This window comes from Sorex fumeus, unplaced genomic scaffold (assembly GCF_029834395.1).
Source record: "Sorex fumeus unplaced genomic scaffold, SorFum_2.1 ptg000008l, whole genome shotgun sequence".
In the NCBI taxonomy this organism is placed as follows: Eukaryota; Metazoa; Chordata; class Mammalia; order Eulipotyphla; family Soricidae; genus Sorex; species Sorex fumeus.
The window spans coordinates 89958043-89984817 of NW_026606065.1; the positions used below are offsets into that span (position 1 = coordinate 89958043).

Consider the following 26775-nt stretch of genomic DNA (forward strand, 5'->3'; position numbering starts at 1 on the left):
CAATAATTTATGGATAACATAATTCACATAGCTGTTGAGTTATTATTAGTCTCCTTAACAGGAATGGCCCAGAAAAGAAAACAACTAGAGCTAGAAAAGAGAGAGAAATCAAAGGCGTTAATAATACCCAAGACGAATAATGAGCCCTTAGATGATTTCATGTCAAGACGCTGAATGTGATATTACAGAGAAATGGGTAAAATAGGTTTTAATTGCTTCTTTTGTTTTAAAGATTTGTTTATTGAATCACCATGAGAATAGTTACAAAGCTTCAGGTTTAAGTGTCGGTCATAAAATGATCAAGCACCCATCCCTTCACCAGTGCATATTTTCCACCACCAAATACCCCAATATACCCCCCATCCCACTCCTCCCCTGTCTGTGAGGCAGATGATTTCCACTGAACTCTCTACTTTGATTCCATTCATTAATTTGATAAAAGATACACCATTATTATTTGGAATTTCCCCCCTGATAATCAGACCTGCTGAGAAGGCAGCATGAAACAATACGTTTTCTATTGCTGGTTATGAAGAGCATATGATGTCGCATGGCCGCAATGATGGCTGTGCGATTTTGAATTTCTGATATTTTACTAATTAAGTTTGGAGGGATTTCTGCCAAAAGCCACATAGTTCCAAGATTGGTTTGTGTGACTCTGGGGCCATGACCATGCCAGAGAGCCACTCGTGGGGGGCAACTTGTGGTCTTGGCAGGACCGGAAGCTTAATTGCTTCCAAAGGAAACAAGAACATATTAAACATGAACAAAGATCATAAGGAATGCTTAATATAGGTGGAATATTCCTGTTGTCTGTCTTTGAACCACAAACATCTTAAAAATGTGTAATTTAAAGGTGAAATTCTTTGTAAATACAGGGAAGTGTTGTATCAGGTATACCTCTAAATAGGGCTGGAGAGATAGCACAGCTGGTAGGGTGTTTGTCTTGCACAAGGCTGACCTGGCCGACCCGGGGTCAATTCCTCTGCCCCTCTCAGAGACCCCGGCAAGGTACTGAGAGTATCTCGCCCGAATGGCAAAGCCTGGCAAGGTACTCGTGATGTATTCAATATGCCAAACACAGTAACAACAAGTCTCACATTGGAGACGTTACTGGGTCCACTCGAGCAAATCGATGAACAATGGGAGGACAGTGAACAGTGCTATCTCCAAATAATAATACATTATATACTAATTATATTTCAGTAAGTACACCTAAATTAGATTTTGCTTTATATTGTTTTCTTAATATTAAAAGACACTTTAAAAATCACGTGAGCTCTACCACTTCAGCATATCCCTGCTCCTGAAATCATCTCGTTGACTTCTCCCCCACCCTCATCATCACCATTCTTCTTAACTCTCCTTTGGAATGAAATGCTGCTCTAGGATCCTCATTCTCGTACTGACCTTTCTTCCTGACCTCCCTACCCTCATTCTCGCCTCCTTATATACATCCCCCCATACACACCCGTCCCCCCCAAACAGATATCAGACCCACATCCATTACTGATTGCGCAACGTAGTCTAAACTTCTATTCTCAAGTCTTACCTTGTTTTTGCTTTGTTTTGCCCAGTTTCCCTTTCCTTTCCTATCTCCCACTTCCCTGAACTTGGCCTCATCCTATAAAATCATTGAAATTTCCACCCAGGGTTCCGGGGAGATAGCACTAGGGACTGTGTGTATGCTCTGCTTGCAGGAAGCCCAAGTTTCATCTCTGGGACCACACGCTTCCCCAAACTCCACTGAGAGTGACTCCTAGAGCACAAAGCCAAAAATAACCCCTCAGCTTCCAAGGGTGTCCCACCCAAATGAACAAAATTTTCACAAGATACTACTTCTCAGGTTCTTTTAACTTCTACTGTTGCTGCTAGAAATTTTTCTTTGTCCCTTGAACTGTCAAAAGCCTATACCACCCATTTGGCCCAGCTGACCTCTGTGAAATACAACCTGATTCCCTCACTCTTTGGGGTTTTCTCTGTACAAATCTAAAGGACAATTGTCTTTGTTCCCCATCATACCATATCAGCCCACCAGGTGGTAAGATCTCAAGAGAAGAATTTCCTGCCACACGCCACAGTGCCATCGTGTGCAGGGTAACAACAGCTGGCTAAATAAATAAATTGAAAAATACTACAATGTGTTCAAGTTGAGTCAATTTCCTGAGGTTCAGGGACCTTTTTGTAAATATTGATGAAATTGTTCCTTCATACACCACGTACTGGCTTCCTGGCCATTGTCTAATGAAAGCCAGACTTCAAGACAGGTTTCAACAACAAACATTAACAATCATGACCCTGTGTCTTACACCACCATTTCTGTTGACCTGGCCACTTCCCCTTTTTCTCATACACAGTCACTTTGAATTGGAATCATTATCGGTGAAGTAGAACCCTGATTCTCTTAAACTGAGACAATGATTCCAATTCAAAGTGAGCATCTATAAACAAACAATTAGTGGGGCCAGAGCTATTGTACAGTTGCAGGGCCTTATGCATGGCCTATCTGAATTTGATCGCACACACTCTGAGCGGTTCCCTGAGCTCTGTCATGAGTGATAACTGAGCACAGAGCCAAGAGGAAGTCCTGAGCAACACCAGGTGTGGCCCCAAAGCCAGAAAGAATAAAGAATTAGGGAAAGGGCATCTTTTCCATTGTCTGCTTTCTCTATGCCTCAAAGACAACCAGCTGCTTTCTTTTTTCTTCTTGTTAATGTAGCAGGCAACAGACAAAAAATAGTTGGTACCTATAGCCTCTCCATGATCAGCGAGTGTAGGAAAGCCTAACACACCCAATGAGATCTCCCCAGCAACTCGCCTAAATCACCACCTCCCTCAAAACAAAAATGGCAATCATACATTGTAAACCCATTTTTCTGCTGCACCCCTACAAATTCCCTATCATAAATAAATGAGCCTACTAGTGCACAAAAGAATGTAGGAAAGGGGTGGAGATATACTGGAAATAAGGTGCTTGCCTTGCTTGCATTTGCGCTTGGTTTGATCCCTACCACTCACTGCATATGGTACTCTGAGCACCACCAAGGGGCATTCCTGAGCATAGATCTGGGAACAGAACAATAGCTTCAAGCAGCATTGGGAATAAAAGAAGAGAGGGGAGGAGAGAAGAGGGAAGTGGGGGGTGGGGAGAGGAAAGGAAGCGAGTAGAAGAGAGGGGAGGGGAGGGAAGGATTAGTATATTCAGAAGTAACTCACCTTTATAATTAACTATCTTAGCTTGTATTTTAGGACCAGTCTGAAAATTTCAAAATCCTTCATTTGGTCTCTGAGATTTTAAAATGAAACTGGGAAGAGAAGAAACTCTTTAAGTTCACAGAGGGGTTGCTAAAATTAACATAAACACAAGCCCAAAATCATTGAAAGAACCAAGGAACTTCCAGCCTAGATGAAAGCCATGGTGATTATGAACTAGATGTGGGTAGAGAAAATGAGTACAGGATCTTTAGAAGTGGTGGGAGAACTTTGATAGTGTGTGGCGAGTCCTATAAACAGAGTAGGTAAGCTATATCCCCAGTTCTATGTTATTGTAAACCAATAATAAAACAAAAGAGAAAAGATTTAAAATAGGAAAAACTAATTTAAAGAATCAAGGAGTTCATATAAGTCAATCTGATGTTACCCAAGTATAAGCAAGTGGACACTGTGTATACCAACTGGCTGATGTAGGAGCCTTGTAGTCGTGACTTAAGGAGTAAAATAGAGTCCAGTTATCTGATGTAATTGTATGAAGCACTGAGATGTTTCCTTTGTGAGGAGTAATTTTTTGTGACCAGTTCATGCTATTGCATCTCTGATGGGCACAAGGGATAAGGATGGTCATGTTGAAAATAAGAGAAGGGCATAAACCACAGATGATAGATATCAGATCTACAGTTGATCTGTAGTCTGTCGGGTTGAACCTCCCAGGTGATGTTCTAGGGCTCTGTAGTGCCAGAGTCTACCAGGACCACCCACATGGTGCTTAGGGATTTCCTGTACTACATCCTGCAAAACTGTTACACTATAGTTCTCAAAGGCTTCACTAAAGGTGCTGAAACCATAGCGCAGTGGGTAGAATATTTGCCTTGCACGTGGCCAACCCTGGTTCGATTCCCAGAATCCCATATGGTCCCCTGAGCACCACCTGGAGTAATTCCTGAGTGCAGAGCCAGGAGTAACCCCTGTGCTTCACCGGGTGTGACTCAAAAAGAAAAAAAAAAGGCTTCACTAAGTCAATGCCATAGAATACTTTGCCTATGTTTTTCTCTATGCATTTGTTGCATGCAAGTTCTACATCCAAATCTTTCATTCATTTTGGATTATTTTAGTGTATGAGATGGTGATCTAACTTCAGTATTTACATGTAGGTACTTAGTTTCTCAGCATAATTTGTTAAAGAGACTTCCCTTTCCCCGTTGTATGTACTTGGCTTCTTTATGTGAATATTTTTCTAGACTAGATTCTATTCCATTGAGTCATGTGTCTATTTTTGACCCAAAGCCTTGCTGTTCTTATTACTATTGCTTTGTAATATAGTCTGTGACTAAGGAATTTGATACCTTTCATCTTTGTAGTATACAGTTCTCTACTCTGCCATCTGAGCTATTGAAGGGAGCATGATGCCTTCATCTTTATTTTTCTCAGGATTGCTTTGGCTGTCTGAAGTTTTTTGTGGTGCCTTGAAAGTTTCAATAATGTCTTATTCTATTTCCAGAGAAATTTCTTAGAATTTTGTTAAGAATTGCATTAAATCTAGAAATTGCTTTGAGTAGAAATTTAAAATGGCTAGCTTTCTAACCCATAAAAACAGAACATCTTTCTATGTTTTGTACTTTCTTTTAGTTCTCTTAACAGCGTTTATAACCTTTATTGCATAGATCTTCCACTCTTTTGTAAGCTTATTCCTATGGCTTAATTTAAAGAATTTCTTAACAAATTAAGAAATTTCTTAACAAATTAAGAAATCCCACATTAACGTTATTTTTTTAGCTGAATTTTAATTACTTCTAGTAAATAGATGGCAAACACTTTATATTGGCACTCAGGAACTTCCAGCATTACAAGAGAAAAATCTCAATACATGTGTCAAACTTGCCAATGGAATAGTATGATTTATTCCACCAGTGATTACACACTAAGGTATATGCTGTTTTCTAGATATTAAGAAAGGGTTTGAGAAAGTTGCTGATGCTTTATTAGGTGGCTAATAATGACAATCTGAACAGACCTCTGACAGCTAAGAACAAGTCTTTTCCAACTTTGAAGTGTGTTGTATTCAAGCACACTTGCTTGTAAGTACCTGTTTGTCACATGAGATTCGCTTCTCCATAAAGAGAGCAACCCAGATAGAAGTCTTAAGCTCAGCTACTTTCACTACTTTCAATAAATGCGGAAAATCCTAGCATCCCAGTGATGAAAGAATTCTAATTGTTCTTAGCCCTGCAGACCTGGGACAAGAGCCCTGAACATGCTATTAGGTGTCAGGACAAGTTACTAATGAAAAAAGTGTGCATTTCTTTTAGTAAGACATGAAAATCAGAGCCAGCTCTAGCTCTGTCACCTTCCAGCTGTTTGTGTCATTGGCTAATTTCTCTGAAATTCAGCTTCCTTATCTGAAGCAGAAAAAATCGCCAACCACTTCTTATTGTTTTATCTCTGACTTCTCTGCAATGGCTCCATTTATCTCCATCACCAGCCCCAACAACTCTCACCATAGGACCTTTAAATATGACTCACCTCTGCCTAGACATCCTCAGAGACACCTCACAGGGTATTCTTTAATTCGTTCTTGAGAAGACAAATGCTCCTGAAAGTTTTTGTTTTTAAATGCAAATTTGACCCGAGGCTCCTGCTTAAAATAATTCAGTAGTTTCCTCCTTGCCCTTTGGCCAAAACCCAAACTCCTTAATGAGTTTCCAAGCTCTGCCTTATGCCACCTGAGCCTCCTTATCCAGCCTTAGCCATAAAGTTCTGTATCTCCAGTTCCACTTACCTGCTCAGCTAGCTCATTCTGGTCTCTTACTGTTTCACGTGGCCTCCATCCTCTACACCTTTGTAGGATCCAGGTGGTTTCTGCTTCTTAAAACACCTTTCCTGGACTGGAGAGATAGCACAGCGGGTAGGGCGTTTGCCTTGCACACGGCCAACCCAGGTTCAATTCCCAGCACCCCATGAGCACTGCCAGGAGTAACTCCTGAGTGCAGAGCCAGGAGTAAGTCCTGTGTGTGCATCGCCAGGCATGACCCAAAAAGCAAAAAAAAAAAAAAAAAAAAAAACCCAAACACTTTTCCTTCATTGATCCTTATCCCACTGAACAAAATGAGTTCCTCCTCCGTACGTTGGTTCTGGCTTCATTACCCATTCCCCTGTCTCTAGTGCTTGGGCTAACAGCATCGCCGTAGGTTGTTAGGACTCTAATAGCAACAGCCAGAATCTTCCCTCCTTAAATGGTGAATTGTGATTACTAGTTTGGTGCCTGCTGGTTGGAAGGGGATCAGGGGAGGTGATGGTGAAGAGTTCAGTCTGGATTGTCTTGCTTGGATTTTGAGCTCTGCTCCATATGCACTGTTTTAAACGCCTCAGTTTTCTCTTCTGTAAAATGATATTGTCTGCCTTGTAGCTGTTGTGATAGTTAAATGAGATTATACATGCATTGTATGTATGTACATGTTCCAGATTCCATTAACTCTTTGCTGTCCCATTGAACATAAAACTGAACATTGAACATAAAACTTTTGATAAAACTGAGGTTATATGTATAATGACTGTTTGCGAAATTAAAAACTTTTGGTGTTGTTTTGTTGAAATTACAGTATTTCTAAGGCTGTTTTCCTGGGCATACTCTTTCTCTTTATTTGCCATAACTTGACAAGGTTAGAATCTCAAAAGCAAAAAATAAAATATTAATTTGTGTTTTCTTTCACATTCTATCTTTTTGGGGAGGTTAAATCAGTATAGCCTTTAGGTATTATGTAAAACATACAGTCATAAAACTTGTCTTCCCATCAATTCGAACCACACCCCTTGCTTTATCTCAGTAATCTGTACTGCTGCACCCAGCATTTCTTTTGTCCTAGTCCAGTTCAGACCCCTATCCATAGAGGCAGCTGGCTGGAAAATACAGGGCCAAAGGATTGAGCATCAGGTTTATTCAGCAAAAACAGGGCTACAGAATGCAAGCAAATCAAAACATTCTCAGGACTTCCAGCTGAAATATCACACACACACATACACACACACACACACACACTAAAAAAAAAAGAGTCCCCACGTACATTTTAACAGCAATTAAATGTACTGTTCTCTGGATTACTGTTCAGTGGTCAGTACAAATCACAGCTAGAATTATGTGATTCAGTCCTGTTAGGGAACAGTGTAGCTTGGATTTTAAAGGTCTTTGGAGAAGATGACAAAATAGGGAGCTTCCCACTTTCATGGGCTCCAAGAGTTGTGAAAAATCAATAAACATTGTACCTTGCCTCCAAATGCTGTGAGGGTGTGCTCATTACCACGGAGCCACCAGACTTTAGAAGCGTTATTGTCATTTTGCTTTTCGGATGAGTCACTGGGTTTCTTGCCCCCAGAGGCACTTTATTATGATTCAGTGCTAAGTACTGAAAGGGCTCGGCTTCCGGAGTTAGTGGAGCCGGGTGGGGGATGCAGCGCTCTGCGTTGGCATGAGGCTTAATTGACACCTTTGATGTAGCCTAAGACAGAACCCGCACCTCCCACTGCTGCTTGGAATACGTCAGCCTTACGCAGAAAAGGCATCTGCTGATGAATCCTGCATCTCATTCAGCCCGCTCTGGGAGCAGCCTTAGCCATCCTTAACTAATCCAACGCCTCCCATTTCCGCGGGTGCCCGGCTTAGTGCTGAAAAAGAATTTCGCCTCTTGCTAGTGTCAGGTCAAACACTGTGTCCATGTTAGAACTCATAGAAGGTAAGTTAAAAATGCATTCTTGCTCTCCCTCGTGGAAAATGTTGTTTTGCACCCTTGAGATGTGTGTGTCTCACTACTAATTTGACTTCCTTGATTGTGGATATAAAAGATGTAAAAATGGTATTTTTACAGGTAAGGAGAGATCTTCTGTGTCTTAAAAAGCATGTGGTTCAGTGTTTTGTCAGTGCTAAAAGGTAGAGCTCTTCAGAGAAAGGAAATGCTTACTTGAGATCTGGAGTTGTGGTTCAATTTAATGAGAAATTTTTATTAAAGACTTGAGAATTGGCTAGAATCCTGTGATTTAGCCCTATTTTAAAAAGCAGCTTTAATTTTGAGAGTAAAAGAGACACATTTTAAGGAGGTCCTGATCATCACTGCCAGTTACTTTGTCAGGTACTTCATTCACAGTTAGGGCATGGGCAAGTGCAACATTGTCTAGGACACAGAGACTGCAGGAACTTTGAGAAGTGAGTTCTGACCCACAAAAAGTCTGTATGATCTATTTTAACAAGTCATGGGGAATCTCACTTGCGAACTGCCCTAATATTTTACTACTCCAGGGTAAGACAGGGAGGCTAAACTGAAGAATTAAGAGTGAATCCCATTGAAATGTGTCAGGACATTTATCACATTTCTAAAGTCTCTCCCAGCTCCAGAAACCATCATTAATAATTCACCAGGGAAGTTGTAAAAATACACTGAAAAAAAAGATTTTATGTAATGGGCTGCTGTATTAAAACTCAGGGCGCACAGTGAATTTCTAAAGAAGGTTCATTCCCCTGGGCTCTCTTTCAGGACCGCAGATAGAAAGGTGGCTGGAAGTTTAGCAACTGTTCCTTTATAGTTGTTTTGCTAAATCCTCGAAGAGCACCTGTCATGAAAACACTTTGACGTGTCTTTCCCCCCGTCTGTGATTCTTTGTACTTTCAGTTAATGGAACCCCTGGCAGTCAGCTTTCTACTCCGCGCTCCGGCAAGTCGCCCAGCCCGTCACCCACCAGCCCTGGGAGCCTGCGGAAGCAGAGGGTAAGGAGATGGGCGCCACCTGGTTGTTTAAGACCTGTCTGAACGTGGGTGCAAAGTGGCACAGGTGCCAGCAAGTGGCCTTGTCATGATAGTGCTGTTTGTCTCTAAGGAATAGCCAGTCCAGGATAGGAGGGGAAGAACTCAGGACTTCTAATTTCTCTGGATGGTTGTCCTCATTGGAACTCTGAGAGGAATAATCACTTGCTTCATTCCTTTCAAATAGCCTGTCCTTTTCTGAATGCACTAAAACCTGCTTGTCACGGGTCTGTCAGCTTCTTAGTTGAACAAGTTGCGTTTGCCAACATCAGCAGGAATTATCAGACATTAACAAGGAAAGTGCCATTGCTGGGGGAGTGAGCCACGGTGCTAAGGTGGTGGCATAGGCTGGTGGCCCAGAGCTCAAGAAATGTGACACAGGGGAGGGGTGCATGCGACTTGTGTTTCTGTGAATGAAACTCACATTGAGCATGTTTGCTTTCATCACTACTTGAGATTTTTTTCCTTTTTTGGAGGGCAGGGAGGGGGGCTTCCTGTGTAATAATGGAGAAGTTGACTGACCTTGAAGAACAAGATAGCAGTTTCTTTCTTGGATTCTTTATGCTAAGGCAGTGGGGGGAAGATTAGCTCTTCCTTCAGGATGGAAGAATTGCTGTTCTTTTCCTTCCAGCATGTATCGCGGGCTTTTTTCTGTAGCTGCACGGCATGAAGAGAGGTGGGAGAAGGGAAGAAGAGGGAAGGCGCAGTGGAGTATCTGGAAAGTCTCCCATGAGCCTCATTTTAGAAGGGAGATGGGAAAGAAAGTGGCTTCAGAGCCTTTCTAGGAGCTCACCCAGCACTTTCCCATGCCAGGGTTCTTGGGGTACTTCTGAACCCGAAGACTGGCCTCTTAAATTCGGCTTTTTTCAATATTTGGTTTATTGAACTTTATTATGTTAGAAAATAACTTTATTTTGCCAAAAGAAGTATATATAGAGAAATGGGAGGGGAGAGGAAAAGAAAGAGTGAGGAGAGAGGGGGGGACGGAGGGAGGGAGGGAGGGAGGGAGGGAGGGAGGGAGGGAGGGAGGGAGGGAGGGAGAGAGATGTTCAGGAGAGAACATGGACTTCTCCAAAGTGGAAAAAACTGATTTAATATGAGGCTTCAAATTCAATAAATTTAAATTGCACCCAAGATAGATTCCTCATCTTCAAGAATCCTCAGGTCTTGTCAACATACCATGACCTAAACATGGACAGCTACTTGGTCAGGCCCACTGTCTTTGGAGTCTGTCTCGTCAGGTATCAGGTTGTACTGTCCTGCTCCATGGAGTCTTCTTCTGCCATGAACGTTAACTTATTTTTGGAGTATGCAGTGAGGCGTGTGGTTTGGCTCTTGTACTTCCACTCAGTGGCCATGCTGTCACAGAGAAGTTTGTTATCTTCTCTAGGCCTCAGTGAGAAAAACAAAGTAACACCCCCCAACCCCCCAAAAAAGAGATTCTTTCCAAATAGAAACCCCAGTTATTCTTTTCCAGTCCCATTGGAATGTTTTCACCATGACTTTCTTCTTGGCCACAGTCTAACTTGGCATTTGGAAGTATAAGAATCATTAGCGAATTGAAGACTTAATGAAGAGAATTGGCTGCATTCCTTTAATCTCCTAAAGATATGTTCTTGCGTGGAGGGAGAGGGTAGTGGCCTGATTCTCTTCTAATAAACGTTTCCCAAAAAGACCCCATCCCAGTGGCAGCTGTGAGCTACAGCACAAACATCTTGCATAGAACAGTCGCTTTTGAAGTTTATACTTGACAGAGTCTACCTAGCCTAGAAATTCCTCTTTATCCTTTCAGCTAATTAAACTCAGATTTAGGTTTTCACGCATGCTTTGTTGTTTAGATGAAATTGCAGTGAGTCTCTGCTACAAACTCACGCTTTTCTCCCAGCATGCTTAGTGGGGACAGACCCCCATCTTGCGGATAGAAGGGGCTTTGCTCAGTTGCCACTTGGTTGGCAAAATTGAGGCTAAATTTTACTTCTGCTCCCTTGTATCTTCTGATTCATTAAGATTTTGTTCAACTGAGGCAGAAAATTTCTATCTAGCTGCTAGCAGCTGTGCAGCCAATGACTTACATAATTAACATTGCCCGCACTTGGGAAATGATTATAAAGGATGTTTTCCTTAAAGATGTTTCACTTTGTCATTTAAACCACCAGTGCAAGGGCTCAACTTGAGAGGAAAAAACAATCCCTTTTGTTTTAGGAAGACAAAGAGTTTATCACCATCTGAAAACAGTTATTAAACACATGTTGTGAGCGAGTGCTGGATAATTCAGAGATGGTTCAGTTTCCTGGCTTTTGAATTCAGGCCATAAATGAACATCCTCCATCCATGTACCATGTCAGTGAGTGGAGACATTCCCAGCTGTCTTGGAGAGGGGAGCTTTCATCTTGGTGTGGAGGCAATGCATCAAATAACCCCTCCCAATTAAAATGGGTCTAGAAGATCCCTAAAAACTGACCCTGTTTCGAATTTGGTTACTGTTCCTCTCAAATGGTTGGCTATATTCCTATGCAGGAAATACTGAAATAAGTGAGAGATGGCAAGTGCTAAAAGTAGACACATCAAAGAATAAATTAACTCTCTTTTTGTTGCAAATTGGAAAACAGTAGCTACTTTTATTTTTCCTTCTGTGTTGCCTAGCAACATGGACAGAAAAATGAGTTGATTGCCCCACCCCCAGCACACACACACACACGCACGCGCGCGCACACACACACTTTCTACTTCATTTTAAAACACAGGACACAAGTTATATTTTACTTATTTTTTGACCACTCTTTTCAAATAAGAAGATCTGTATTTTATATTAGGATGATTTATATTATGATGAATCAACTGTTTCTTTCCTTAAATGTATATTTTTATGTTGTTTTCTGACATTTTAAAATAGTCCTATACAATAAGAGTCTGCTTGTCAGTCATTTTTCTTCATTAAACTGTGGTGATATACCAAGCACCCTCATTATTTTTCTAAAACTGTTTTTTATGTTGCTGATTAGAAGCATTGGGCAGGTAACAGAGGCAGGTTTTGGGGCCTCTTTTCCATCTGTGAACTTTTTTGGGTCCCTTTCTTAATCAGGAAGAAACGAGTTGTGTTGTGTAGGTTGAATGAAATTTCCCATTAATCTCCCATGTCACCGACTTTCATAGATGATGCGATCAGTCAAATGATGTGGAGTGGGTGGTACAAAATCGAAAAGTAGCCAAGAATCTAGACACTGCAGATCTGAACTGGTTGCCTGGCTACCAACTGAGAAATCTAGTAGCAAAAATAGAGTAGAGAAATGAAGAGGAAAGGGCTGGGTGAGCACTTGAGAAACAGGGAAGAATATTGGTGAAGACTGGAAGTCAAGTTTGCATTCTTTCTGTCTTCCAAATATAACATTTCAAAAAGACAGTGTTTATTGGGTTTGTGCTGTGTACAAATGCATCACATGAGTTGCTGTGTACCAATGCATCACTGTTCTAGGATCAGTATTTGCTGGGAGCCAACTTAGGCACCTGATAAATTATTTGTTGAGGCCAGTATGTTTCTAATAAGCACAGAAAGGAAAGACATTATTCAAGGGAAGCATTGCCAGGGTATCTAGTAGCAAAGTTGGTTGATCTCAGAGACTGGACACAAGGAAGGGGAATTTCACTGGACATAAGGAAGAGGAAGCTCATGTCTTCTTGCCAGTAAGTCAAATATGCATCTTTGTTTCCCTGTGGAGGTGGTTTCTCAATTATGCTTCCTCTTAACCAGATATTGTGACTCTAAGACACTGAATGACACTAGAAAGGAAGGAGTCTTTTGTTGTTGTTCTGTTCTTGTTGTTTGGTTTTGGACCACGCTCCTCTAGGGTCAGGCCTTTCTCTGGCTCTGTGCTCAGGGATCAGTCCAGGCTGGTCTCAGGGACACATAGAGGGTACCAGGATTGAATTCAGGTCAACTGTACACAAGGCAAGTACCCTATGAATTGTACTGTGTCTCCAGCCCCAGAAACCAAGGATTAACCTTAGGCAGTGTTGCTCCACTCCTTAGAAAACCACAGGCCACCCAGGAATGCCAAGTAAACAAATCTATACCGCCCTTCATCTTACAGGACCTGTATCGCCCCCTCTCTTCGGATGATTTGGATTCAGTAGGAGACTCAGTGTAAAAGAAAACAAAGGAGCAATGTGTATGGTTTGTGATTGGGTGAAGGTTTCCCATTTCCGTAGCAAAAGCCTAACAGCCAAATACACAAAAGAGTTTTGCATATCATGAAGGGAGAAATCCCAAATCATATAAAAATAAATAGGTGAGCATTCCATATTCATGATGTCAATTCTGGAAGGAGCTTTTGAGAAATACCTTTTCCACTGATTTGATTGGGGGGAGTTTACACACACACTGGCTCAAATCCTGAGGCTTTTGTGTTAAGACCTAATTCCAAATGAATTTCATATATGCGGCCAATATTGAGTAGAAGAACACAGTAATGGCATAGACTCAGAATCATGTCTTTGGAGACAGGGATTTCATTTAATTATTAATAGATATATGGATATAATTTTCCTATACTTTTGGTAAAACAAATTAAAATGACACTAGGAAACTTTTTTTAAGTTGTAACCCTTTTAAAATGTGGATTTCTGATCTTTATGTTACTCTTATTGAAAAATAATCAAAATATTCATTCATATTTTTTTTCCCTAGACAATAGGCAAAGCTACCTTTTTTTTGTGGATTAATCTGAGGAAAAGCACTCACATTAAGGCTCTGCCTCATGAAGACACTAACAGTAGGCACAATCTTGGTGGGGGGCAGTTTGGTTAGGTAATTTTATTTTGTCAATTTACCTCTTAATGGAGTCATCATATAAATATGCTTGTATTTAATTGGAGAGATAGAAGTATGCATACCATCATGCATCATGAAGAATGTATTCAATTATATTGCAATAAATTATGTAATTCCTCCCCAAATAAATTTTGTAATTTTTCAAATGTGTCAAAGTTGAGTGCAGACAACATTTTATCATTTTTATACACAGACCTAGCCAAGTCATTGAAATGGTGCTATACAAATCTGTCTAAAATAACTAAATCTTCACTCTGATTTATACTGCATCTTTTTGGTGCTTTGAAAATTTTCATATGCAAAACTCCTTTTGTGTTAAAACAAGTAAGTCTGTGGTTGTAACCTATTGTTAAACATTAACCTACTAATTCTGCTCTTCCTTTCCTCAATTATAGTCAGCTTTTCTTAAACTTAAAATAATTATATTAAAATATGAATATTAAAATTATTGTGTATGGTTGTTGTATTTAAGCCATAGTTTATTGATCATTTACTTTTACTAGTACAAACACTAACAATTTAAGACTTGTAAAGCATGGTTTTAATATTCTACAGGCTTGACATATCTCAGTAGGTGATAAATTAAAAATGTATAATGCCATTTGGAGGCTTTTACTTGAGTTTTTTTTAACTTGAAAGTGAATTTTAAAACAATATATATGATTCAAGATGGAAAGAAATTCAGTTGTCATTTACTTTTTAAATGTTAATTTATATCCTTGATAAGTTGTTCAACGATCAAAGTTTACCATCTGTTTTATAGTTACATATGTTACAGTCACACTTTCTAAGTGAATAAATATTCCAACCAAAAGAATAAGGAAAAGAATAAGTTTAGGCAATTTAACAACGATTGAAAACTTAGCCTTATAATAATTAGTGCCTTATTATCCTGTCTGCTGTGGAGAAAGACACTTCTCTGGCAGATTATTCAAGAACCGCAAACTGAACTCTTCCATCTTGAAGGAACAGTTTATAACAGTACCTGTTCCAGACTTCAGGTTTTAAAACTGTTTCCAATAGAAATGAACAGAGACTCCTGCTGAGATCAAAAGGCTGCTTTGTTTTAACTCAAACAGTAAACATCTGTGAAGTTGCCTGTGCTGATGTCTGTTCTAGTTATGTCTTTGTAAAATGCATTACTTAATACAGTTGAGTCCATAAAAGATTAGTATGTATTTGACTGAACTGTCAAAATGCAAAGAACGCAGTGAAACAGTTAACTTAAATCTGGTGGGGTCAGATGGTCCAGAACAAAAATAAATCCCAATAATTTACCTTTCCTGCACTGTCAATCTTATGGACAACTGATGCTTAGAAAGGTCCAATAAATGCTATTTGTTCTGGATAAGTGGCAGATATTGCCAATTGATATGAAGCCCATGGCTTTGTTTAGACATGGCAAAAAGAAACTGGACTTGTACTAATTGCCGATAGATATCATGGCCAACTTTCCATTCATGCAGTTCCAAGGGAAATGCTATTCCACAGCATTTAATCTTTTGAACATATGACTTGTATTAAAGGACTGTTCAGGGGCAATATATATCATTTACTTTTGAAACTAAAGTAACTTAGAGATTGAAACAGCACACCATTTATAGACTTTGAGATCTCTTTCTATGCAGAGTGTAATTCCATTATACTAAAGCAGAAATAAAAAGATCTTTAGCAACAAACCAGAAGTTTTCAGTTCAGTGGTGGAACCAAATTGGTGATTTATAGGCACTTAAGATTCACTTACTTATAGAATTTTTTAAATTAGACACTGAATTTTAAAATGTTTCATTCTGAACAAGAAAGAACTCCAGCAAAAGCCATGCATTTTGTCCTGAGTCAACCTTAAATTTACTATGAAAACTGTGTACTGGTTAATATACTCACTATTTTTTCTTCTAGGAATCATAAAATAAGATATTATCATATTTTTCCCTTTTCATTATTATAAAAATTTAGTGCTTTAGATATGGAAAGCCTAATAATATAATCAGATGTAAAGTTCAATGTGAACTCAAAAAGACTAGTTCTGAAAGCTAGTATGTTTGGTATGTTTCTTCTTTATCTTAATCAATGTAGTATGTGTGTTGAGGGAATGCACTTGGTGTCTACGTTATCATCTGATTTTAAGAAGTGACAGGTCTGCTCATCTGTACACATCCCTGTGTTCAAATATTGTCTCATCTAACTACTAAAAAATTAAACAATATCTTCTAAAAACATTTTGAACCAGCATTTATGAACTCTGTGTGTTCCCTGTACTAGCCAGCAAGAGATAATGCTTGTATCCACTGTAAACTTATTTTGCAGTGGCTGGGCTCATTTTTTCTTTTCTCATTTAGTGACAATAAAGTCAAAAGGCCCCATTTCTAATGCAAGTGGAAAAAACATAGAATCATATTTCTGAAAAGTGTCTCTATGTCTTTTTGCATTGAGCCACTAAATTTTTCACATGTGGTCATATATCTATACATAAGTGTCGATGTTACATACTTGTCTAAGACTCAGTATTTTAGTGCTTCCTATATAAATTGTGCATTTATAGACTATAAACAATCAAGTGTGATGTTTGTGACATAGACTTACAAGTTTCTGGCTCTTATGTAATTATATGTAAAACCTTCATGTCACAAATGGTTCAACACAGCATATTAGTCAGAGCATATTTAAGTTCAAAAGTACTTTGTTTTACTTGTATGGCCAAACAGTTCCAAATAGTCAGGTGTGCTGATTAATTTTTTAAATTGTAATATGGTAAACAAAAATATTTGAAATTCAGACAAGCTATATACTATACTAACCATCAAATATAAACATATAATGACATTTATATTATATTCTGGTTTCAGTTGTTAAATTTATTCAATTTTATGTTTCTCTAATAAGCATATCGATGAGATGTAGTAACACAATCAATAGTCACTAACAATTAAATGTTACCAAGAACTCATTATTCAATATGAGTTCTGGTATAGAAAAGAAGGAATATAATTTTTTAATCAAAAAGTGATATTTATATATATAATTGGGAATGATCAGATATTTAAACATGAATATAAGAGAATGCAGACTGTATTTGATGTAAAGTATGTTGAATAACAAATCAGGAGACCCCGCAGGTAGCTCTCTGGTAGAGCGCTTGCCTTGCATATGAGGTTCCTGGTTCAATGCTGACCCTGCAAACTAACAAAAGGAACCATGAACAAATGAACTCAGATATAAGTAATAAAGCTAGGATGCTTGCAAGGAACTCTGTATGTTCTTTCAGTGCACTACTTGGAACTGTTGGCATCTTTTGAGTAGTTGTCTTAATATGCTTGCTCTGTGTGTGGATAGATATATGTGTATATACATACTTAAAGTGTTAATTGAATAAATTTACTCAATATGCATACCTTTGCCCACTCATGCATATTTACATTATTCTTGCTTGCATCTCTAATTTTGCATGTTAGTGGTAACTATATTAGAAATATTCCACAGAAATACAGTGTGACAATTAGACATATATTGAATTCAATTTAGTGATAGCTAATATGGCTTGTTATACTGCGAACTGAGAAATATTTGTAATTTTGTGCCTGTAATGCCTATGAAAAAGAGGAAATCTGAGGCCCTAGTTATAAATTTTAAGGGAGCATGATATATAGCGTCTTTAAAATGTGATTTATTTTAATAAAAATGATGGATAAATTCCAAGATTGTATAAATGATGCATGTAACACTTGGGTATTTGTATTATATATGACCACAAAATGTTTTTGATATCAGGTCAGTGAGTAACTGAAAGGTTAAAGGCAGAGAACTATGAAATTTGTTTTTTTTCTGATGTGTTTTCAAGTTTATATTTGTCTATAAGCAAAGAATTGAATTTATTGTTTCTAAGAACTTTTTATTTTGAAATGCAGTATGAATTTGGGTAAGATTTTATAAAGGGGGTGACACACTTTCTGCTTACAGTTTGAATTATTTGGTGTGTTTTTTAAAAGCATTTGGTGTTCAAGTGTTTTAAGCACTTGTTAAAGTTTAAAATTCATCAGTTGAGGCTGTCAGCATTTTTATAGAGCTAAATGATGAAGCATTTTATTGAACTACTGTTTTGAGAATCCCATCGCTTTGTGCTGTGGTTTCATTGTAAAACGTTGTGCTTTGTGTTCCACACTGACCACGTTACTCTCCAACTTTACTTGTGACACTTATCACCTTGGTATAACTATATAATAAACAGGAAAAATCACCTGTGTTGTTCGGTGAGTTTCTTTTGGAAAACTTGACAAGTGGACATGGAAATAATCACTTGGGATAAGGGTTATTTTCTTAGTCATATGTATAACAATTTTGTGATGTAACTTGCATCAGCTAATGATTCTTGAGATATAGCAGAATATCTCCATGTGTAGGTTACTGACGGTGACCAAAAACTAAGACACTATGGTGTATCCTGTTTCAGTTGGGTACAGTAAAATCATTTAAAATACTTTCCTCTCTAGGGCTGCTTTAATTGTAACTTGTTAACTTTATCAGAAAAATTGGCAACTAGTTGGGAAAAACAAGAAATGTTTTTAAACTTAAAATACAACTAAGCTCTAAAGCATTTTTCCCAAGTTCATTCAATTAATGGGGCAAAAAACTGTATATTTGCATATGTGTGTACATCTGTGTATGCCAGTATTTTGAAAGCACTAAATAGATAGATAAAATAAATACAGTGGATAAATTAAATACATAATGATAATAATATTTGATTCTCCCCCTTGTAACAGTATAATCCTATGTTAAACTTTCATTTTTACATGGTATAGGGAGAAAAAAGAATACTACTACTTCTTAGAAAAATATTTTACATTGAATTATTATAGAAGTGTAAAATTCTATTTTTTTTTGCTTTTTGGGTCACACCCAGTGGTGCTCAGGAGACCATATGGGATGCTGGGAATCGAATCCGGGTTGGCCGCGTGCAAGGCAAACGCCCTCCCCGCTGTGCTATTGCTCCAGCCCCCTAAAATTCTATTTTTAAAGCTAGCAGTCGTATGAGATTTATTTTAATGTTAAATTTGCTTTATTTAAAATTTATTAACCTACTATTTGAAGCTATACCAGGTTATGCCAAGACCGCATTCCCTAATGCTCCCACATTTGGAAGTCCCTCCCAGTAGTGTGTGAGATTGAACCCAGGTTCCCGCAAGCAAAGCATGTACTGCAGTCTTCTGAGCTAGTTTCCTGGCCTGACAATTTGCTTTAATTGATTCTCCTTATTAATGTTAACCCATATGTATATGTCTTGATAATCTAAAAGTAAAATCAATACCTGAAGCAATAATCATGCACCTGGAGAGAATACTTACAAATTTTTTTTTTCTTTTTGGGTCACACCGGCAGTGCTTAGGGGTTACTCCTGGCTCATGCACTCAGGAAATACTTCTGGCGGTTCTGGGGGACTGGATGCTGGGAATTGAACCCTGGTCGGCCGCATGCAAGGCAAACACCCTACCCTCTGTGCTGTCGCTCCAGCTCCCAAATTTTTGAGGTTCCAAATTGTGTTATAGTTTTTTAAGATATCATAGAGTTAAAATGAAGTGTAGTAAGTGCCTTGAGGAGTAGCATTCCCCCCTTTAGTGCAGAATGCGGGTCCCCTCTGAGCAATAAACAACAGAAGAAATTATTTGATCAAGAGGAGACATACTAGGTGACTTTCCGGGTCCCCTCAAAAGATGATTTCTTGAAGAGTATCTTAAGAATAAGTTCTGGTGCTAGAAGTAGCTTAAGGAGTTAGTATACATGTTTTCCATGTGGGAAGCCCCAGTTTGGTTCCCAGCACAGCCTGGCCCCTAGAGTACTGTGAGAAAAGCGCTTGAGTACCACCAGGTGTAACCCAACAAAAAGGGGAAAGAAGATTTTTAGAAGAAAGAAAAGATTATGGCCTTCCCATGCAGTTTCTACAAAAAATATGGCTAGAATTGAATTTTTGTGTCACGGACTAGGTATGGAGACTCTGGAAGGTAGAGAGAGATTAAGTACACTGCCTGAGGCCCAGAGAGATAGTCCAGTGGGTGAGGCACTTGTCTTGCATGCACCCAACCTGGGTTCAATCCCTGACACCACATATAGTTGCTTGAGCCCTGGTAGGAGGGATCCCTGAGTGCATGGCCAGGAGTAACTGCTGAGCACAGCTGAGGGTGGTCCCCCAGCAACCCCCTTTTGCACAAAAGGGCTGCCTGATGCCATAAAGTTATATCTACTTTTATTTTTGAAATATTGGCTTCTATGTCTTCACTAACATAGTGCCAGGGTTTTTATTTTTATTTTATCTCCCTCAAAGTAAACCAATGTGATAAATAAGAGCTCTCCAGTCTTTTAAAAGCTAAGACCAAAACTTTTTAATAACATTTTACACTTTCCTGTAACTGTTAGTTGAACACATGCATCCCAGTGCCATAAATTTTATTTAGGCCAAACATAGAATGAAGAATGCAGACAAAGAAATTTGTGAAAACAGATTCCTTCTGTTCTTTGTTTCAAGTAAAAGAGTCTCATTAGAAACTACAGACTAATATCAATTTTATCTTTTGTACCCACTGGGAAATAAATAAATTGCATGATTTTTCCTATATACATATAGAATGTCATGGTTTTCCAGCACTCATACTCCAAGATTATGGTTTATTTTTTGTTGTAGAATGACATCTTTAGATATTCTGCAAACCTCAAGTTAAGATCACCAAGACAATTCTCTTTTTTTTAATCTTGAGCACCATGACTTACAACATTGTTCATAATAAAGTTATTTCAGGCATTCAGTGTTACCAAGAAAACTTTTGGTTAAGTAGTTATAAGTAGTGTTTCTTTACAAAATTCTTAAATTACATTTTTACCATTTTTTACAGATAAATATTAGGCAAAATAATCAATGTATGCTAGACAAAATGTGAAGTGGAAATGATATTATTTTACTGCCAAACCTAAAGTGATCTAGATATTTTTTCCTGCCATGATTGATTGATTATATATTTTGAAATCTGTTTACGTGACATCATAATACAAATGGTGGAAGTTTTAACTCATACAATTTATATTTTTAAATGAGCTAAGTTTTGTTTTATAGCCATCATCAGATACATCTTGGTAAAATGTGGTTAGAGCTGTTATGTCAGCTTTCTCACTTCAAAAAAGTGTGATATATTCTCCATCTGTTCTGTGATCCCAAACTAAATAGTTCACTTAGGACGTGTTCTTACTTAGGGCAGTGCTTTTATGAAGGTGTGCCATAAAAGCATCCAGGTGGCAGCAACCCAGTCCACATGGGTCCCTTTAAATCTGCTTGGAGGTGATGACATTTCAGATGTCACAGTATTTCCTACAGCAGCTAATTGTATGAAACTCTAAGTTTTGAATTGTATATTTATATTTCTTTGACTTAACAAACTAATAAGAAAAATGAAAACTAACAAATACAGAAGCTTATTAGCTTGTAAACTATAACAAGATTGATCTGCTTAGAAAAGTCTAGTAGGTAAGTGATTTCGCTTTTAAAATACACATTTATCAGTGGGCTTTTCAACTGGTGGTAATAGATAAGAGCTGATGAATATTACTGTGTTGATTTTAAAGAATAAGAATGTGTATATTTTTTCTTTGCTGTTTTCAAGATCCTTCCACCTGATTCGTGGATGATAATCAAAATATTTCTGCAATGAGTATATTAAGGATTGGTAACAAGTGCATAAAAAGAGTTATGAGCTATGATGGTTACCAAATAAAAGAGGAGAGTGAGAAAAAATCAGAATAAAAAACCAGCCACCTTGAAGGAGATGAGTGTAATAAAGATGAATTTAGGCTGAATTAACATGAAGTCCTGGGCTGATTAGAAACCAACAACTTTGCAAATACAGAATAGAAAATCTGACACAACTTTGAACTTAGAGTAAATCTAAAATGCTGTGACACTGTGAGTCAACCATATGATGTCTTGCACTGGTATTCTATTCTCAAGACCAAGCTCTATCTTTTCTCTGTTCTCTGCTGTTCAGAGTGAATGTTATGTGTTGCATTCGATTTTTGTTGTTGTGTTGTTCTTATTTTTATTAAGTTGCATTGGTTTATGACTGTTGTGTAATTTTTCCATCTAACTTTGAACCCCAACATTAGAAGGAAATCATGACCACCTGGAGTCTGTCCACAGGAGGATGAAGTAGTCACAGAGTCCTGTCGCTTGACAAACAAAAGAAATTGGGAATTTTCAAATAGAAAAAGAGAAGACACAGTGGAGCCTGGTAGCTATTTCCAAACACAGCAGGTCTTCCAGTAATATCATTGTGTTTTAAGTTGTTTTATGATAACATTGATGGGGATTGAGAAATCTTCTCATGTGTGAAACAAATTATTCCAGACCTGACTCCATGAACTGTTAGTTCATTTGAAGTCAGTTTCGGAGAATCTGTTGAGTGTAAACTTGTGATACCTGAAAAACTGTTGTCTTCTTAGAAGCTGTGAGGTTGGTAGTGACGGGGGTGGGGGGGCCCCAGTGGTGAAAACGAGGACCAGTAAATGGAAAAATGTATGAACATGATCTAAGCTTAAATTAACTGCCTTATGTTAGCAACTAAGGGCAGAGCAAAAGGCAAAGGCTGCTCACACTAGACTGGAGGTATGACAGGAACCTTTTTTTTTTTTTTGCTTTTTGGATCACACCCGGTCTCCTCCTGGCTCTGCACTCATGAATTACTCCTGGTGGTGCTCAGGTGATCATATGGGATGCTGGGAATCAAATCCGCGTCAGCCATGTGCAAGGCAGACACTCTACTCACTGTACTATCACTCCATCCCCAGACAGGAACCTTTTTACCAGATAGCTAAAATGTTTAACTTGGGAATTTTAGTCTCTGGGTAGAAGTAGAGTGGTATTGGTAATATTTAAGTTCTCGTTCCAGTTCTTAAAATTGTTTGAATCGATGAATGGGCATTAGAAATGTTAACTACCTTACTGCTTTGGCAAAAAGATGAGATACCCTGATTAGAAAATTAGTACTTTTTAAAAAAATACTCTACGTGAGCATCAAAAAATGAGAACTTTCCATTTGTGGGAGTACTGTATATATGTGATTAAATATATTTTTTCTCTTAAAATTGTACCCTCAGACAGCATGAGGTTTGGAGAGACTTGTTCCATTTTCAGCAAACCTAAAACTAAAAATTGGCAATTTTAAACATTAGCAAACTTGTGTTGATTCTTATTTTTCACAAGAGCCTAAAAGCCTTGAGGGCCTTTTGTTAATAAGGCAGAGAAAACACAGCTGGCCTGGTGGCAAGCTTTCAGGGAATCAGACATTTGGTGGCACTGTTGAAAATGCAATTCATTAGTTGATAAAGCAGTTTAGAGACTACTATCCAGCAAGTTTATAGAACATTACAGATTAAAAGATGTTTTCATATACTTTTGGTCAGAGTCCTATGTTGAGTATCTCATGTACTTATTAAAAGAACAAGCTTTTAGAATTTACTATAAATTGTGAACATCTTGGCTAGGAAACTCGCTACGAGTCTATTAATTCGGGTGTTTGATGTGTCTTTGTATTCTAAAATTTAACACACCATATGACAAGACAGCACCTGCCAGCCCCAACCACAATGAGTCTACATTATTAAACACCAGTTATGGTACAGCTGGAAGGAATAAGGATCCAGAATGCCCAGAAGAAAAGGGTTCCTTTTGAGACATCTACCTACTGCTTTTTTGGCCTGAAATACCATTATGTCTATAGTGAAGGCAGTGACACCGGGGATAAAAGTTCTTACTCCTCTAGAAAGCACACATCTTCCTCAGAAAGGTGTTTATTCCCTCCTGACATAAAAACCATAAATATGTCTTACCCCAACCTCATATTCTGGTTTTATAAATAACAGGTTTTCACAGACATCTGTAAAATGCCACAGTGCGTGGCTTACAAACTCATACGGTTACAGTACGGTTGGTAGAGTTGGTGATAACTACATAGTAAGACACCAAGAAATATTCTGGTTCTAGCTCACAATCTAGTAGTCTAACCTGGTGTAATGTCAATGTGGGTCACAAGTCCCAAAGAGGAAGAGAGAATTACACCTCAAGCCTCTAGGCTGATTGATGGGGGGATTCTTGACATATGGGAAAATAAAGGGCACACCAGACAATCTATGAGACATTCAGCGTTATGTGAGGGTAACCACAAAACTTCTAGAATGGTCTCTAAGGAAGCAACGGACTCATTGCTGTAAAGTTTACGTTAACCCAACTGTGTTCAACATCAGTTTTAATGGATTTATCCAATGGAATTATTCATTTTAACCATGTCCGCCTAGCCTACAGCAGTTGGCTCAGATACCCCTGCAGTAGGCTTAAGGGACATACTTCAACTATAGTCATTCTTTTGGTAAAAAGTCCTATCTGAAATTCTTATGCAAGTTTCTATTACGTGTGATGAAATTATATAAAGCTTCTCCTCCCTCCTACTTTGTACACAGTTAAGACGGGATGGAATGAGGAGGAGGTTAAAGGGAAACAGGTAAGCAGAAGAAAACTAGGTCAGCTTTGCTTCTCTCCATGTCTTCATTATTAATTCAACTACAGATGCTCTTTCCCATCTCTGTGCTCCACAGACAGCCGGCACCATGAGCCAAGGCCGCCCCCTCACCGCCTCCTGCTCCCATCAGGCCAATCAAGTGGATAAACCCAGGGAAACAGAAGGAAGATCTTTTAGGACAAACTGTGTTCACTATTTAGAAATAGCTTTGTAATGTGCAAATTGTTTTCTCAGATTGTCAGATATAGAGATAGAGATGTTCATTGTGAAAGTCCTGCCCCAGAACTGAGCATAGTACTAAATGTTTGGTACTGTTCCATCCTCTAAGTGTTCAAATTTAATTGTTACTCTGTTTACTCTTATGAATCTTGAATCAGACCACGCATCCACACAAAAAGCACAAGGGAATCACAGGCTTTTCTATCTTTGCTCAGATGTTCTATATAATATTTAATGGGTTGATCATCTGCTGAGTAACTGTATTTTTATTTCAAAGTGTCGTTGACAAACCCACTATTTAACTGTTCTCCAAGTAGAATGAATATTTGAGGAATAGTTCATAAAAATGAACTGAAAGAATTGTTTTCTATTAAAAGAATAGAAACTATTTTGGGTAAAATCAGAATGATGCCATAGTTGACCGTTCAATGGAGATGTTACTGGGCCCGCTCGAGCAAATCAATGAACCATGGGAGGACAGTGCAGTGCTATCATAGTTGAAGCCTTTTACAGATAGATAATAGAAGTGTGAGGTGAGATGCCTAAAACCTGCCAAACCTAGAGAACTGAAGAGATTTTGAGGGGAAAATTGGGATAAAAAATTCAGGAACTTGCAGTTTTACAATGATTACCTTTTTCACAGTAAAATTAATCTACTGTTTAATGAAGTGGATGGAAGAGATGGTTCTAATTATTTGGCTTTTTTTTGCATTTTTTGGGGGGGAAGGTCACACCCGGTGATGCACAGGGGTTACTCCTGGCTCTGTACTCAGGAATTACTCCTGGACATGCTCAGGGGACCATATGGGATGCTGGGAATCAAACCCAGGTTGGCCGCGTGCAAGGCAAACGCCCTACCCTTTGTGCTATCACTCCAGCCCCTCTTTCCTTTTATTTGAGGCTGGAATAGGGTGGGGAGACTGGTCAGTGCTCAGGGACTATTCCTAGGTGCGTGCTCAGGAAAGACCCAATGGTCCTCATGGGACTCAATGTAGTGCCAGGACCCCGCCAGCGTCCCCAGCATACAAGGCAAACCTCTTGCCTCCTGAACTGTCTCCTGTCCTTAGAAACTCAAATCCTCCCTAAGTGGGTGCGGCTGACTCCTAAGATTCTGGGCTGGGTTGTAGCACTTGGATACTCTGTAGAACTTGGATACTCTGACCAAGTATATTTATTCTCTGTTTCTATTCCATTCCAGAGCTCTCAGCATGGTGGCTCCTCGACTTCTCTTGCATCCACCAAAGTCTGCAGCTCTATGGATGAGAATGATGGACCTGGAGAAGGTGGTGAGCATAGGACTTGGTGTTCTGAGAAGGTTCAGTCGGTCCAGGGAGCAGAGGATAGGTTGGCGACATCTACTTCAGGAACCTGTCAGGGCTCAATCAGAAGGAAATGGACACGCTCTCAAAAGAGCTGAGAGGGGTCAACTAGTAGCAGGGAGTGAGGCAGGAACTTGGCTTCTCCCAGGGATGGTATTTTCTCTCTGGGAATAGACTAACTCCCGATTTGGAAAAAAAGTCACATTCTCTGAGGGTGTCAGAATCCTTGGATGGCTTGTTATCACCCACTTTGGAAACTACAAAGGGATAATTGTTGTCTTTGTTTCCCCAAATTCTATTCACTTTTAGAATATTCAGGATAATTAACTCTCTTGATTGATTATTATTAGCCCTACAGTTATATTCTGAGTGAACTCATGATGTGAAAATATGGCTTCACACAGAATTAATGATGGCAATTGGAAAAACCTCTGTTTGTACCTTAAGCTAATTCACTTTAAAATCATTTTCTCTGTGATGTGGTTGAATGACTTATTCTCTCAAATTGATTTATTTACTAACTCACTCGATTATTTTGCATAAACCTCTTCAGCTTTTCACATCACATCTAATCTTCTATGTAATGGATATTATTGGTTGAGGCCAAAATGATCGTACATTGGGTAGGGTATTTGCATGCGACTGACCTGGGTTTGATCTCCCGCATCCCATATGAGCCCTCAAGAATCGCCAGGAGTAATTCCTGAGTGCAGAGTCAGGAGTAACACCTGAGCATCACTGGGTGTGAGCCCCCACTGTCCACCCTCCAAAAAAGGAAATGGAGATTTTTTAAAATGTCCATTTTTTTACCTTTTTAAAAAAATTCAGGCTCAAATCAATTACGGGAAAATATTTAGA

General features: G+C 38.7%; 1 protein-coding gene across 6 annotated transcripts in view; it reads left to right on the forward strand.

The window, feature by feature from the left end:
* Positions 1 to 26775, forward strand: part of DCLK1 (doublecortin like kinase 1) — a 405267-nt gene that overhangs the window by 310414 nt on the left and 68078 nt on the right. For 2 of the 6 annotated variants that reach the window (XM_056109146.1, XM_056109133.1), the window contains exons 6-7: positions 8871 to 8965; positions 25797 to 25884. In XM_056109146.1, coding sequence (XP_055965121.1) covers positions 8871 to 8965; positions 25797 to 25884 — 183 coding nt within the window. Of the gene's footprint in view, positions 1 to 7682; positions 7941 to 8870; positions 8966 to 25796; positions 25885 to 26775 lie in introns of those variants that run through there. The other 4 variants (XM_056109140.1, XM_056109128.1, XM_056109155.1 and 1 more) reach the window with 3 other exon arrangements.